Source organism: Oncorhynchus kisutch, linkage group LG27 (genome assembly GCF_002021735.2).
Source record: "Oncorhynchus kisutch isolate 150728-3 linkage group LG27, Okis_V2, whole genome shotgun sequence".
Taxonomy (NCBI): Eukaryota; Metazoa; Chordata; class Actinopteri; order Salmoniformes; family Salmonidae; genus Oncorhynchus; species Oncorhynchus kisutch.
Window position 1 is genome coordinate 26,628,588 of NC_034200.2, and position 15,133 is coordinate 26,643,720.

The 15,133-nt window shown below is 43.7% G+C and overlaps 1 protein-coding gene across 1 annotated transcript in view; it reads left to right on the forward strand.

Moving 5' to 3' along the window:
• LOC109872372 (paired box protein Pax-3-like) overlaps positions 1–9,974 on the forward strand; it is a 40,304-nt gene extending 30,330 nt beyond the window's left edge. Inside the window, exons 8-9 of the mRNA XM_031807353.1 lie at positions 1,194–1,457; positions 7,317–9,974. Coding sequence (XP_031663213.1) covers positions 1,194–1,457; positions 7,317–7,334 — 282 coding nt within the window. The 3' untranslated portion in view covers positions 7,335–9,974. The remainder of the gene's footprint in view (positions 1–1,193; positions 1,458–7,316) is intronic.
• The last annotated feature ends 5,159 nt before the right edge of the window (positions 9,975–15,133 follow it).

Sequence of the window (15,133 nt, forward strand, 5' to 3'; positions counted from 1 at the left end):
TACTCTACTCACCCTACCCTACTCATCCTACCCTACTATACTCTACTCTACTCACCCTACCCTACTCGCCCTACCCTACTATACTCTACTCTACTCACCCTACCCTACTCACCCTACCCTACTATACTCTACTCTACTCACCCTACCCTACTCACCCTACCCTACTATACTCTACTCTACTCACCCTACCCTACTCTATAAAACCCTACTCACCCTACCCTACCCTACCCTACTATACTCTACTCTACTCACCCTACCCTACTCACCCTACCCTACTATACTCTACTCTACTCACCCTACCCTACTATACTCTACTCTACTCACCCTACCCTATCCTACCCTACCCTACTATACTCTACTCTACTCACCCTACCCTACTCTATAAAACCATACTCACCCTACCCTATCCTACCCTACCCTACTATACTCTACTCTACTCTACTCACCCTACTCTACTCACTCTACTCTACTCACTCTACTCTACTCAACCTACTCTACCCCTACTCTACTCACCCTACTCTGCTCACTCTACTCCACTCTACTCACCCTACTCTACATGACCCTATCCTACCCTACTCTACTCACCCTACTCTACTCTACTCTACTCTACTCTACTCTACTCACCCTACTCTACTCACTCTACTCTACTCAACCTACCCACCTCTACTCTACTCTACTCTACCCACCCTACTCTACTCACTCTACTCTACTCAACCTACTCTACCCTACTCTACTCACCCTACTCTACTCACCCTACTCTACTCTACTCACTCTACTCTACTCACCTTACCCTACTCTACTCTACACTACCCTACTATACCCTACGCTACACTACACTACTCTACCCTACTCTACTCACCCTACTCTACTCTACCCTTCTCTACTCTACCCTACCCTACTCACCCTACTTTACCCTACTCTACTCTACTCACCCTACTTACCCTACTCTACTCTACTCACCCTACCCTACTCTACTCGACACTACTCTACCCTACCCTACGCTACTCACCCTACTCTACCCTACCATACACTACTCTACACTACTCTACCCTTCCCTACTCTGCCCTACTCACCCTACCCTACTCTACTCTACACTACCCTACTGTACTGTACTCTACCCTACTCTACCCTAATTTACACTACTCTACTCTATCACACCTCACTCCATTCCATTCTCTCCTCTCTCTCACCAGGTAATGGGGCTGTTGAACCCAGGAGGAGTACCCCACCAGCCCAGCCACCAGAGTGACTTTGCCCTCTCTCCCCTGACCGGAGGGCTTGAGCCCGGGGTTGGCATGGCGGCCAGCTGCCACGGCTCCCAACGGGGCTTGGAGGGTCTGCCAGGCCTGACCAGCATGCCCAGCTCCCAGTCCTACTGCCCACCCACCTACAGCTCACCAGCCTACGCCATGGAACACCACCCCTCCTACCAGTACGGACAGTACGGACAAAGCAAGGTGGGTTTTTGAACTAGGAATATTACGTACGGTTTATTGTAGCACTGGGACTGTTAGTAACATGTTTTATTGTAGCACTGGGACTGTTAAGAACATGTTTTATTGTAGCACTGGGACTGTTAAGAACATGTTTTATTGTAGCACTGGGACTGTTAAGAACATGTTTTATTGTAGCACTGGGACTGTTAGGAACATGTTTTATTGTAGCACTGGGACTGTTAGGAACATGTTTTATTGTAGCACTGGGACTGTTAGTAACATGTTTTATTGTAGCACTGGGACTGTTAAGAACATGTTTTATTGTAGCACTGGGACTGTTAGGAACATGTTTTATTGTAGCACTGGGACTGTTAGCAACATGTTTTATTGTAGCACTGGGACTGTTAGGAACATGTTTTATTGTAGCACTGGGACTGTTAGGAACATGTTTTATTGTAGCACTGGGACTGTTAGGAACATGTTTTATTGTAGCACTGGGACTGTTAGCAACATGTTTTATTGTAGCACTGGGACTGTTAGTAACATGTTTTATTGTAGCACTGGGACTGTTAGTAACATGTTTTATTGTAGCACTGGGACTGTTAAGAACATGTTTTATTGTAGCACTGGGACTGTTAGTAACATGTTTTATTGTAGCACTGGGACTGTTAAGAACATGTTTTATTGTAGCACTGGGACTGTTAAGAACATGTTTTATTGTAGCACTGGGACTGTTAAGAACATGTTTTATTGTAGCACTGGGACTGTTAGGAACATGTTTTATTGTAGCACTGGGACTGTTAGGAACATGTTTTATTGTAGCACTGGGACTGTTAGTAATATATATATATGTATATGTGTGTATTTGTATGTGGTTATTTTAGACACATTTGTTGTTTGAATGCATTGATTGTAACTCATTCTGAAAAGAATGTCTGTTAAAATATCTTTATGAAAGACGCATTAGATTAGCATTAAAGGTATACTAACTCCATTCATTTCTACATACCCTACAATTTCCCATGATTAGAGACCATACTCAAGGTTTAGATTTTCAGAATAATAACCCATGTTAATTGCAAAGGCCAACAAATCAGGCGGTGACATTACACAACCAGTGTGACATTACACATATGTCAGAGACACGGCTAGTAGTCGAGGGGGCACTTCAGTTTCCATTACTATTACCTGTGAGCATTTACCCACACCATATATCTACATGACCAGATACAGAAGTATGTCGGTTGGCCTCTCTCCCCCATAACCATCAGCCTGTGACCTTTCACAAACCTGTGTGATGAGCTGGACCATCAAACCCTCCGCTCGTTCACCTAGCCATGTAATGACCCCTAGGTAACGAAGATACCTCCCCAAATCAAAGGAGCGGCTTCCCCAAAGCATGTTTGACAGGCGGGGGAGGAGGAGGGAGAGTTAGTGGGGTGGGGTGAGGGGCGGGGGAGGCACGCTACCACATGTTGACTGGCCCGTCAGTAGCGGCATCTTGATGTCATTAATTTGGGGAGGTCCAAGCTGGGGACCCATGTGCAAACAGCTCGTGAGGGCAGGGGTAGGGGGTTGTTGGTAAGAGAGAGTTGGGTGGAAGGTGGGGTTGAGAGGGGGTCTTTTTAACGGGGAGCGAAATGGCCTTTGGCAGGCAGGGATTGGAAACATGTGTCCCTGTGGAGGTCAGATGCAGTCTGAGTTGTTATTGATCACTGGAGCAGAGCCACAGACAGGACCAACGTGGCCAGGGCAGGCAGGCAGGCCAACTCTAACTCTCCCCAGTACAGTACAGACCAGCCAAAGGGGAAAGCGCCAGATCTGCCTCTCTTTAACTCCCTCACCCCCTCTTGCCCTCTTCCTTACATCCTCCATTCTCTCTACCTCTCACTGCTCTCTTCAACACCTTCACCCACTATTTACCCCTCTCACCCATCAGACATGATGTTATCATGACACAGGAGGTAGATACTGACATGATGTAACCCTGACACAGGAGGTAGATACTGACATGATGTAATCATGACACAGGAGGTAGATACTGACATGATGTTATCATGACACAGGAGGTAGATACTGACATGATGTAACCCTGACACAGGAGGTAGATACTGACATGATGTTATCATGACACAGGAGGTAGATACTGACATGATGTTATCATGACACAGGAGGTAGATACTGACATGATGTTACCCTGACACAGGAGGTAGACACTGACATGATGTTACCCTGACACAGGAGGTAGACACTGACATGATGTTACCCTGACACAGGAGGTAGACACTGACATGATGTTACCCTGACACAGGAGGTAGACACTGACATGATGTTACCCTGACACAGGAGGTAGACACTGACATGATGTTACCCTGACACAGGAGGTAGACACTGACATGATGTTACCCTGACACAGGAGGTAGACACTGACATGATGTTACCCTGACACAGGAGGTAGACACTGACATGATGTTACCCTGACACAGGAGGTAGACACTGACATGATGTTACCCTGACACAGGAGGTAGACACTGACATGATGTTACCCTGACACAGGAGGTAGACACTGACATGATGTTACCCTGACACAGGAGGTAGACACTGACATGATGTTACCCTGACACAGGAGGTAGACACTGACATGATGTTACCCTGACACAGGAGGTAGACACTGACATGATGTTACCCTGACACAGGAGGTAGACACTGACATGATGTTACCCTGACACAGGAGGTAGACACTGACATGATGTTACCCTGACACAGGAGGTAGACACTGACATGATGTTACCCTGACACAGGAGGTAGACACTGACATGATGTTACCCTGACACAGGAGGTAGACACTGACATGATGTTACCCTGACACACATGCTCGTAACCAATTGTGCTATTTTGTTCGTTTTTTTTTGCGTTGTTTGTAACTTTTTAAAAACTTTTTGGGAATATAATGTTGCTTCAACTGTTTCTTGTGACCGAAAATAACTTCTGGACATCAGAACTGGGTTTAATCACCACAAACTGGAAGAAGCTTCTTCCTTTAACGAGTCCAACTTGAAAGATATACTGCTCTCCCGGGAACAGGCCCAGATTCCCGTTATTAGCGTGAAGAAAAGATGGAGGAAAAGAGGACGCAGATCGGGCTGCCTTTTGAGAATCCGTAGGCGAGCGAGTAAACTCCCACTGCCATCAATTCTACTTGCTAACATGCAATCATTGGAAAATACAATTGATGACCTACGATTACGATTATCCTACCAACGGGACATTAAGAACTGTAATGTCTTATGTTTCACCGAGTCGTGGCTGAATGACGACACTGATAATATAGAGCTGGAGGGATTTTCAATGCACCGACAGAACAGAGAAGCTACGTCTGGTAAGCTTCTTGTCAATAACAGCTGGTGCGCGATGTCTAATATTAAAGAATTCTCGAGGTATTGCTCACCTGAGGTAGAGTACCTTATGATGAGCTGTAGACCACACTATCTACCAAGAGAGATCTCATCTGCATTATTCATAGCTGTCTATTTACCTCCACAGACCGATGCTGGCACTAAGACTGCACTCAACCAACTCTATGAGGCCATAAGCAAACAAATAAATGCTCACACAGAAGAGGCGCTCCTAGTGGCCGGGGACTTTAATGCAAGCAAACTTAAATCAGTTTTACCAATTTTTTTACCAGCATGTCACATGTGCAACCAGAGTGAAAAAAACTAGACCACCCTTGCTCCACAAACAGAGATGCATAGAAAGCTCTCCCCCGCCTTCCATTTGGCAAATCTGACCATAATATTATCCTCCGGATTCCTGCTTACAAGCAAAAACGAATCCACACGCCTATAAGAAATCCCGCTATGCCCTCCGATGAACCATCAAACAAGCAAAGCGTCAATACAGGATTAAGATTGAATCCTATTACACCGGCTCTGACACTTGTCAGATTTCTCAGGGCTTGAAAACTATTACGGACTACAAAGCGAAACCCAGACACGAGCTGCCTAGTGACGCGAGCCTACCAGAAGAGCTAAATTACTTTTATGCTCGCTTCGAGGCAAGCAACACTGAAGCATGCATGAGAGCAACAGCTGTTCTGGATGACTGTGTAATAATGGTCTCGGTAGCCGATGTGAGCAAGACCTTTTAAACAGGTCAACATTCAAAAAGCCGCAGGGCCAGTCGGATGTGTACTCAAAGCATGCGCGGAACAAGTGTCTTCACTGACATTTTCAACCTCTCCCTGACCGAGTCTGTAATACCTACATGTTTCAAGCAGACCACCATAGTCCTTGTGCCCAAGGAAGCGAAGGTAACCTGCCTAAATTATTACTGTCTGGTAGCACTCACGTCGGTAGCCATGAAGTGCTTTGAAAGGCTGGTCATGGCTCACATCAACAGCATCCTCCCAGATACCCTAGACCCACTCCATTTCGCATACCGCCCCAACAGATCCACAGATGACGCAATCTCAATTGCACTCCACACTGCCCTTTCCCACCTGGACAAAAGGAACACCTATGTGAGAATGCTGTTCATTGACTACAGCTCAGCGTTCAACACCATAGTGCAAACAAAGCTCATCACTAAGCTAAGGACCCTGGGACTAAACACCTCACTCTGCAACTAGATCCTGGACTTCCTGACGGGCCGCCCCCAGGTGGTAAGGGTAGGATCTTCAACACTGGGGCCCCTCAGGAGTGTGTACTTAGTCCCCTCCTGTACTCCCTGTTCACCCACGACTGGCCAAACACGACTCCAACATCATTAAGTTTGCTGACGTCACAACAGTGGAAGGCCTGATCACCGACAATGATGAGACAGCCTATAGGGAGGAGGTTAGAGAACTGGCAGTATGGTGCCAGGACAACAACCTCTCCCTAAATGTGAGCAAGACAAAGGAGCTGATCATGGACTACAGGAAATCATCAACGGGGCTGTAGTGGAGCGGGTCGAGAATTTCAAAGTTCCTTGGTGTCCACACCACCAACGATCTATCATGGTCCAAACACACCAAGACAGTCGTGAAGAGGGCACAACAAAACCTTTTCCCCCTCAGGAGACTGAAACGATTTGGCATGGGTCCCCAGATCCTCAAAAAGTTCTACAGCTGCACCATTAACAGCATTCTGACCAGTTGCATCACCGCCTGTAATGGCAACTGCTCGGCATCTGACTGTAAGGCGCTACAGAGGGTAGTACATACAGCCCAGTACATCACTGGGGCCAAGCTTCCTGCCATCCAGGAATAGATGGTGTAAGAGGAAAGCCAATAAAATTGTTAGAGACTCCAGTCACCCAAGTTATAGACTGTTTTCTCTGCTACCGCATGGCAAGCGGTACCGCCACCGGACTATTACTTTTGAACCTTTATTTAACTAGGCAAGTCCGTTAAGAACAAATTCTTATTTACAATGACGGCCAAGGAACAGTGAATTAACTGCCTTGTTGAGGGGCAGAACAGCAGAATTGTTCCTTGTCAGCTCAGGGATTCGATCTAGCAAGCATTTGGTTACTGGCCCAACGCCCTATCCAATAGGCTACCTGCCCCCCATTTGTTTTTTACGCTGCTGCTACTGGCTGTTTATTATCTATCCAGTCACTTCATCCCTACCTACATGTACAAACAACCTCTAACCTGTATCTCCACACACTGACTCGGTACCGGTACCCACTGTATATAGCCTCGTTATTGTTATGATATTGTGTTACTTTTGTATAATTTTCTCACTTTAGTTTACTTTAGGGCTTGTAAGTAAACATTTCACAGTAAGGTCTACACTTGTATTCGGCGCATGTGACAAATACAGTTTGATTTGAGATACTGACATGAAACCCAATGGAGAACAGTTCTAACACCCCCCCCCCCCTCTCTCTCAGGTGCCTTTCATTATCTGAAACCCCAACATGGCCAGGAGTGGACGAGATCTCTGGCCAACCTGACAGTACAACTCCGGAGAAATCCCCCCCCCCCCCCCCCTGCCTATTCCCTACCCAGCCCCTGAGGAGAAGGGACAACCCAGAGAAATGGACGGAGGGGGGTTGTTTTGGGATGGGGTACCCTGGTTGGGGATGTGGGGGAGTCTCAATGGGATAATCAGAACCAAAGGGGAGCCCTCTCCAGTTACCTGGCTCTCGCCCCACTCGCACTTCACGTCATGCTCTGAAAACCAAGCACGCCTTGCTCTCCATGCTTGAAGAGAGAAGGAGAAGAAGAGGAAGTAAGGCAGAGGATAAATGAAAAAAGGGTGAATAAAACAAAATTCACTCAGTCAAGATTCTGCCTTTGATTTGTAATAAGTGGGAGAGAGTGGGAGAGGACTTGCAAGCTGTTTTTCTTCCATGGATGCGCCTTCGAGGCCAATGTGATGGGAGGAAAATACGTTTTTAAGGCACGATCCTGAGGCTAACGGTGATCTATCTATGGACCTGCAATAGGCACACCGCTCACTCAGCCACAATGCTTTATTTATGGCACTCACAATGTCTTAGGGAAATGTCTTATACTGTACACTGATACTATGTATTTTTTTCACATGATTTGGGGAAATGAAATTGGTTCTATCAGGAGAAGAAAAACCGCCATCAATTTGATTCGTAACATGACTGTAGGGTTAAAGTAAAGGTCTGGACAGTGGACTCAGTCTTTCACCCATCTCGGTTGATAGTAGAGAGACAGAGAGATAGAGACATACAGTCGTAGATGGAAGCTGCTTCAACCCAAAGAAGTGCCTCAGATGAAATGAACTGACACATCTCCTCAACTAGCCTTCTACATTCTTTTTGTAATCTATATTGTATTGAGAAAAACAAAGATAGCTGGGTTGCTTGCAGGGCAGTGCACAGACCTTTTGGGGGGCATGTGCTCAAACAAAAAGTAGGGTGCCCCCTCAAAGAAATTCCCGCAGCAGCTTCAATTTTTACAAGAGGCGAAAGCAGCACAATCTGATGAGCAAAGTATTTCTCGAAACTATTTTGAACTGGAATTAATGCTGCACTTATTAAAATTAATGACCCACACAATTCCAGTCAAAATAGAATATGGTAAGAAATACTGTTGCCTACCGTTACTAAATCCAAAACAACTCCATTTGTTGCCACGATCATGTATCCCAGGGTTTTTCATATTCGTTGACCCGCGACCCCCAAAAAGGAGTGGTCAGCCTACAAAACATGTAAACCCCAGCGCACGCACATGCACGTGTGCGCAAATGTAGCATGTCATTACAGTCACTTCTCTGGAGTCCAGAGCAAGCAAAGTCAAACGGCCTACTTGTAGAGGAGGTTGCAGGATCGTATGGAAAATGATGTCACTTTGGTGGGCAACCTGCCTGCAAAGTGCTTGTTGTCAGCCCTGTAGCCTGGTTCTTCGTTACAACTATTGTAACAAATTCACCAGAAAATATTACATCTTCACTCCATAATATTGAAAGCAGTGCGACGTTACAGCTGCTTATCTTTAGACATATAGCCAGCAGTAGCCACCCAAATTAGCCCTATCTGAAATTTGGAAATTACCAATCAAATCGCCACCTAGCCTATTGTTCGGGCAAATATGTGTCCATAGTAGATTGCTAAACTGTATTTTATATGGATGATAAACGTAGGCCTACTCTGTATTTGGCACGTAGAATTGGAGGAAATGAAACAAGTGTTCTGGTCATTCATCTGGATATGCGCGCCTGCCTTTGCGCGCCAATGCTGATTGATGACTGGTCATTGGTCAAAAATCAAGAAGCACAACTTTTTGGTTCTGAAGCATAGATGAGAATTTACCACCGATTTGAGCGCACTCAGAACAACAACGACAAAAAATGTATACAAAAAGAATAATATATGCCACCACTGAAAAGGGCACTTTGGAGACTGGAAGGCTCAGATCACTTTTAAAGCAATAAGAATCCTAACACAAGATCCATGCATGTACAGGTAACTTTTTGCAGATGGGAGATTTGAGTATAAATCTGAGTTATATACACTCAAGTTAAGATTCTGCCCGTACAGATCTGGGACCAGGCTACCAGTCACATAGTCCAGTCAAGTGTTAATTGGACCTGATGAAACATACCACTTCTGTTCATTTAGTATTTATTCAGTCCACCTCTGTTAGTATCCCTGATCTTAATACTCAGTGGTGCTGGTGCTGACCCATAAATCTTAAACAGCAGATCTAGGATCTTAAACACAGGAAATTGTAGGTTATTTTTGTTTTTTAAAAGGCTTCTGAAGTTTATAATTTCCACTTTGAAACTTCAGACTTGTTTTTCATTACGAAAAATGAATCAACCCCTACATAAATGTCTATTCATTATAATCCACATAATAATTCACATTTGCAGTTGCTGCAGCAGTATTTTCCCACTGTATCAAACTGGCTCAAATTAAGATCCTACATCTGTACACCTATATTTTTCTGCCTCGTTTCTTTTGTAAACATATATAATTTTCATTTATGACTGCATAAAATGATTTTGGTTGGAATATGTCTTGTCAAATGCAGCACTATTTACTATTTATAATAAAATAAAATAAAAAATGTGTACAGGCTGAAGTGTTTTAATTTATTTAAAACCAATGTGTGTCTGTCTTTACAATCTTGATTATGTACTAAAGTACTTTTTTTTAAAATCTTAAGAGTAATGTAAGTTGCTCTAGATAAGAGTGTCTGCTAAATTACTGAAATGGAAAACTGTAAATGGAAAATGTTAGCTTTGAGTTAACTATGAGTTAGGATAAGTTATGAACCAGTTCTGAACTTGGGGCAATATACTTGATGAGAGCAGATTACTAGCTCATTCAGGACATCTACATTAGTTACATCTAAATTAGATACCGTAATTTCATTAAACAAAGGGAAAGGGAAAGGCAGCCAAAAGAGCAATGACACAGACAAGACAAGATGGCAATGTCCCAAGTGACCATCCACTGGATGACTTACTGGAAAATGACACATCTTTACCCCAAATTTAGAACAAAGATAATATTTCTTTCTTTTCAAATTTCCAATCAAAGATCCTTGTTTAAGGTTAAATGTTTTCCCTGCAATAGGATATGTTTGTTTTCCAAGAGAATAACTGAAAGAATCTGCCATCCACCAACCCCATCACTGTAAGCACACACTCATGCACTCACCGGGGTTTGGGTCAATTCAATTTCAGTTCCAGTCATTTCAGGAAGTAAACCATATTGTGGTCTTCCTAAGAACAAGCATTTGCCATGACTGACGGTGGACCGTTGGTGCTCTCATCCTCTCATGTATTCTCTCGCTGCAGCGGCTCCCCAACACTTTAAAGACTCATTCATAAATATATCCTTTTTCATAAACACTGCTTCCAGACAAATTCCTGCTCCCCGGGGGACCCTTCAAACCCGTAATGATTAAAGCAGATCTCTCTGTAAACGATCTAAACACAACACCACAGACACATTGGGACATTAGTCACTGCCACTGTCTCTCTGGGGTTCAGACTGGAATTGCTTCCCAAAAAGCACCCTATTCTCTATATTGTGCACTACTTTTGACCAGGTCCCAAAGGGCCCAAAGGGCTCTGGTCAATAGTAGTGCACTATGTAGGGAATAGGGCACCATTTGCGACACACCTGGGGTTCAGAGGGCTAAACGTTCCGATCCCAGCGCCCCGGCAGAAAGAAAAACACTCAGCCAGTTGTCTGACACTTCACAAGTTATGGGTATCTGTGTTTTTATCACTCTCTCATTCTTCTCTTCTTCTTTCCTTATTTTTTTCTCTTTGTGAAGGGGGGAACCTGGGGATCAGGTGTTTGCAGCTGGTAGTGTCACTCATTTTATATGGTGTGTGTAAGTGTGTATGTGTGTGTATCCATGTATAAATTCATACCAGTGGCGGTCGGAGCCGTTTAAGATGAGGGAGGACAATTTTCTTTCTCCATAAGCATGGTCTTATTTCCTATTGGAGGACTGTCATTCATATTCCATTCACTCAGTTCAATGTAACATCGATAGGTTTAGACTACTAAACGATACTCTCATTTTCTCTATACCCATCATGAGGTTGCACAACCTAGCCTATGAATGAAAGTTTACAACATAGGTGCACAGGTGACAGACAGTGACACATGGACAGACAGTGACACATTCAATACTGCCTTGAACACTCTTGCCTGCATCTAGCTGATCTAGGGTGTAATCATTAGTCCAACAGTTGCAAACAAGAGTTTTTATGTGACAAATTCAGGTATGTTTATCCCCATTTCCTTCCATTTGATTCTGTTTTAGAAACGTTTTTCAACAGAATCGGCAGAATAAATACATCCCCGATCACGTATAAACACAGTTCACTTTTATAGCAGCCACGTTGTATTCCTTCTCGCATCTATGTGCTATCACCCTCTCACCTTTTCCTTTCGTTTGGGTACTTCAATTCACAACCCATCAGTTGTATGTGACCAGGAGAAAAAATATGTTCCAAGCCAAACCATATCATAACCTCTACACACAGCCTACATAGATGTCACCATATTAGCTAAAGTACGGTCATAGTCAACACAGCTAACAAAACTAGCACCATAGTAAACCTGCTTCATTCCTGCAGTAATGTTACAGTGTATAGTCAGTAAGCAATTTAGCAGTTACACAAGCGGGCCCCGGTGGCAATAAATTAGTAAAACCAAAAGCTTACCTTGACTTGGAAGTGTTCCAGTTTTGTGTTCGATAGTCATAGCCAGCTAGCTAACATAGCATCCCTCTGTTTGAGCAGGGCATTTGAGTGGGCTAAACTAGCTAGCTGCATTTTCTAGCTAAGTAAGTGAAACTGAAAGTGAAAAAAAAGACAAAATCTCTCTCTCTCTCTCTTGCTTCTCCATTTTTGAAGATATGAATTTGTCTTTCTCTCTCTTTGAGACAACTACTCACCATATTTTATGCACTGCCTTGCTAGCTAGCTGTAGATTATGCTTTCATTACTAGATTAATTCTCTGATTCTTTGACTTGGGTGGACAACATGTCAGTTCATGCTGCTAGAACTCTGATAGTTTGGAGGATGTCTTCCGTAAGTTGTCATAGTTACTGGGCAGGTCTATGGAAGGGGGTGAGACCCATAAGCCTCCTACGTTTTGTATTGCAGTTAATGTACCCAGAGGAGGAAGGGAGCTAGCTGCCCTCCAGCTACACCATGGTGCTACCCTACATAGTGTTGTTGAGGCTACTGTAGACCTTCATTGCAAAACAGTGTGTTTTAATCAATCATTTGGTGAGGTGAATATATTTGGTAGATTTTTATCTAAAAAGGATAACTTTCTTAATGTTTAACTTTAAAAAAGAATGAAATTCCCTGAGGAGAATGGTCCTCACCTTCCTCCTCTGAGGAGCCTCCACTGGTTCATACATCTTCCTCTATATGTGTGCATGTGTTCCTACATTGTGTATTTACTTGCAATAGTGTTTGTGTGATTGTGTGTTGATGTTTGCTTGTGTGTGTTGAGGTAAACGTTGAGAGATCAAGGCCAGATATCATTTCACTGTTTTCTAAGTCTTTCAGAAAACTCCTTTTAAAGTGCTTAACTTGTTGAACACAATGGAAGTAGGAGAAAAAAAGCCTCCTCTGAAGCAAAGTGCCACTCAAGCAGCCACAAACTGGAGACAACTTAACCCTTGACCCAACACTCTTTGAAATGAGTAGACTACTTGACCAGAGCTGACAACAACCCCAGTCTCTTGCAGCCTCCAAGCCCTCCAATAGAAAGTGAAGGAAGGGGAGGAGGTGTTTCAGGAGAGAGGGAGGGAGAGAGAAAAGGAGTGAGGGAGGTGTGAAAAAGAGTTGATTTTAGAGAAGAGGGCAAAAGAGAAAATATGTTTTGGGTAATGCACAGCTTTGATTCAAGGCAAAAAGTTGAAAAGGATGAATTGAGCTCACATGATTTGTCTGCATAGACAATGGTGCATGTATGTTATTTTAGCCTGGTGACATTAACTTTATCAGTATGACATTTCAACCATGTTTATAACTTCGTTGAGAGACTGAACTCTCTCTGATATTTTGCAGAGAGTATCTTTGCTCTGTAGCTGCCATGGCCTTTTACTGGTAAGGGTGGTAAGTGGTCTTTATCTCAGCAATGTCTCTTTATCCATTGTCAGATAGTTGCTAGGTTAGGGACAACATTCCTTTCCCAATGCGGCTCAGTGTCGTCACTTCTCCCTCTCTCTCTGGCTCTATTTTTCCCTTTCTCAATCTGGCTCTACACATCTTTCTCCAATGTCTTTCTCTCTCTAGAACTCCATTTCTTCATCGTCTCTCTCATTCCATCGTTGAATACTTTTGGATACCATTTTTATTTTCTCCGTCTCCTCTCCCTCATCTGTATTTGTCTCTCTGCCTCATTCCAAACTCCTTTTTATCTGTTTCGCCATGAACCGAACCCTGCTTCTTGCGCTACTCTCCCGATGCAGGAAGATCATCCTGGAAGAACTGGAATCCAACAGTGGCAACAGTGTCCACCACCTAAACACCAACACCACATCGTCATCATCCCTCCCAATGCCCATCCTGACCCCCAGCCAGCCGGCTGTGGATCCCAGGACTTCCTACGACAATGCTTACTTCTACATCCTCTTTGTCATGGGTTTCTACTCCTTCCTGGCTATCGCCCTCTTCAAGAGCTTCGTCGACAGTTCACAGAAGAAGGACCCTTATGAGGAGTTCATGGGCGAAGGAGGAGGAGGAGGGAAGGAAAAATTGAGTGCAGATGATTTTGACTTGAATTTGAACGACAATGGGGCGGTTTAACTTTGAAGAGTAGAGCAGAGGAGGAGAGCGGACTCTGAGTCCTGAAGTTGGGTTGGCTGGTGGGCTGGCTGTGAGGCAATGCTGCATGCAGATGTTTTGACAGTTGCCAAAGCCAGGAAAATGTCAATACAAACTTTTCACGGACCTGCTAGTGATTTTGCAAAACCTTTAGCTGCAAAGTTATTTTTTTTCACATCCATTCAAAAATGAGAAACTGAAAGCAGGAGGGGGATCAGGGGGGAGCAGTAGGGGGGTGGGGGGAACTGTGGGTCATCACAATTCAGAATCTTCTCCTGTGAGGCCCTATCAAGATACATTCCAGAAGGGCCTTTTACATGGCACACACCACAGAACATAAGGGACACTTAAACTGCCCGGTGCAACAGATAGTGTATGTGTATGTATGTGAGACCATATGTGTGTATGTAGAAAGAGACAAACCATTAAATAATTGTATGTATAATCTTGAATATTATGAAGACAAGCATGGGTAAAGAAACAATGTTTTGGGAATGTTATTCAACAATATGATGAGGTTTGTTTGGGTTAGACAGTTATGTCACAGTTTGCTATCATTATACAGCAATTAATATGTGCATATGAAATAAAGAACAATAAAGACATACAGAGTGATTGCATTTGAGGTGCCAAATCATACAGGGGTCGTTTCACCTGAAAAAGCACAAGAAAGATGATTTCAACACCCAACATCTCAGATTGTTCTGAAATCGTTTCTGTTGTTAGAAACAGATAAGATTAGCATTGCAACAACATTATTTTGTTGAAATATAATTTAATCTCTGAGAAATTAAACTCATTCGACTGCACCCAAATTAGCCATTTTAATTGACAGGATTCATATAATATTGAATAATTATAATATGTAACATCTGATTTGGGCCAAACTTGTCTCTAACAATGAGTTAGACAGGAGG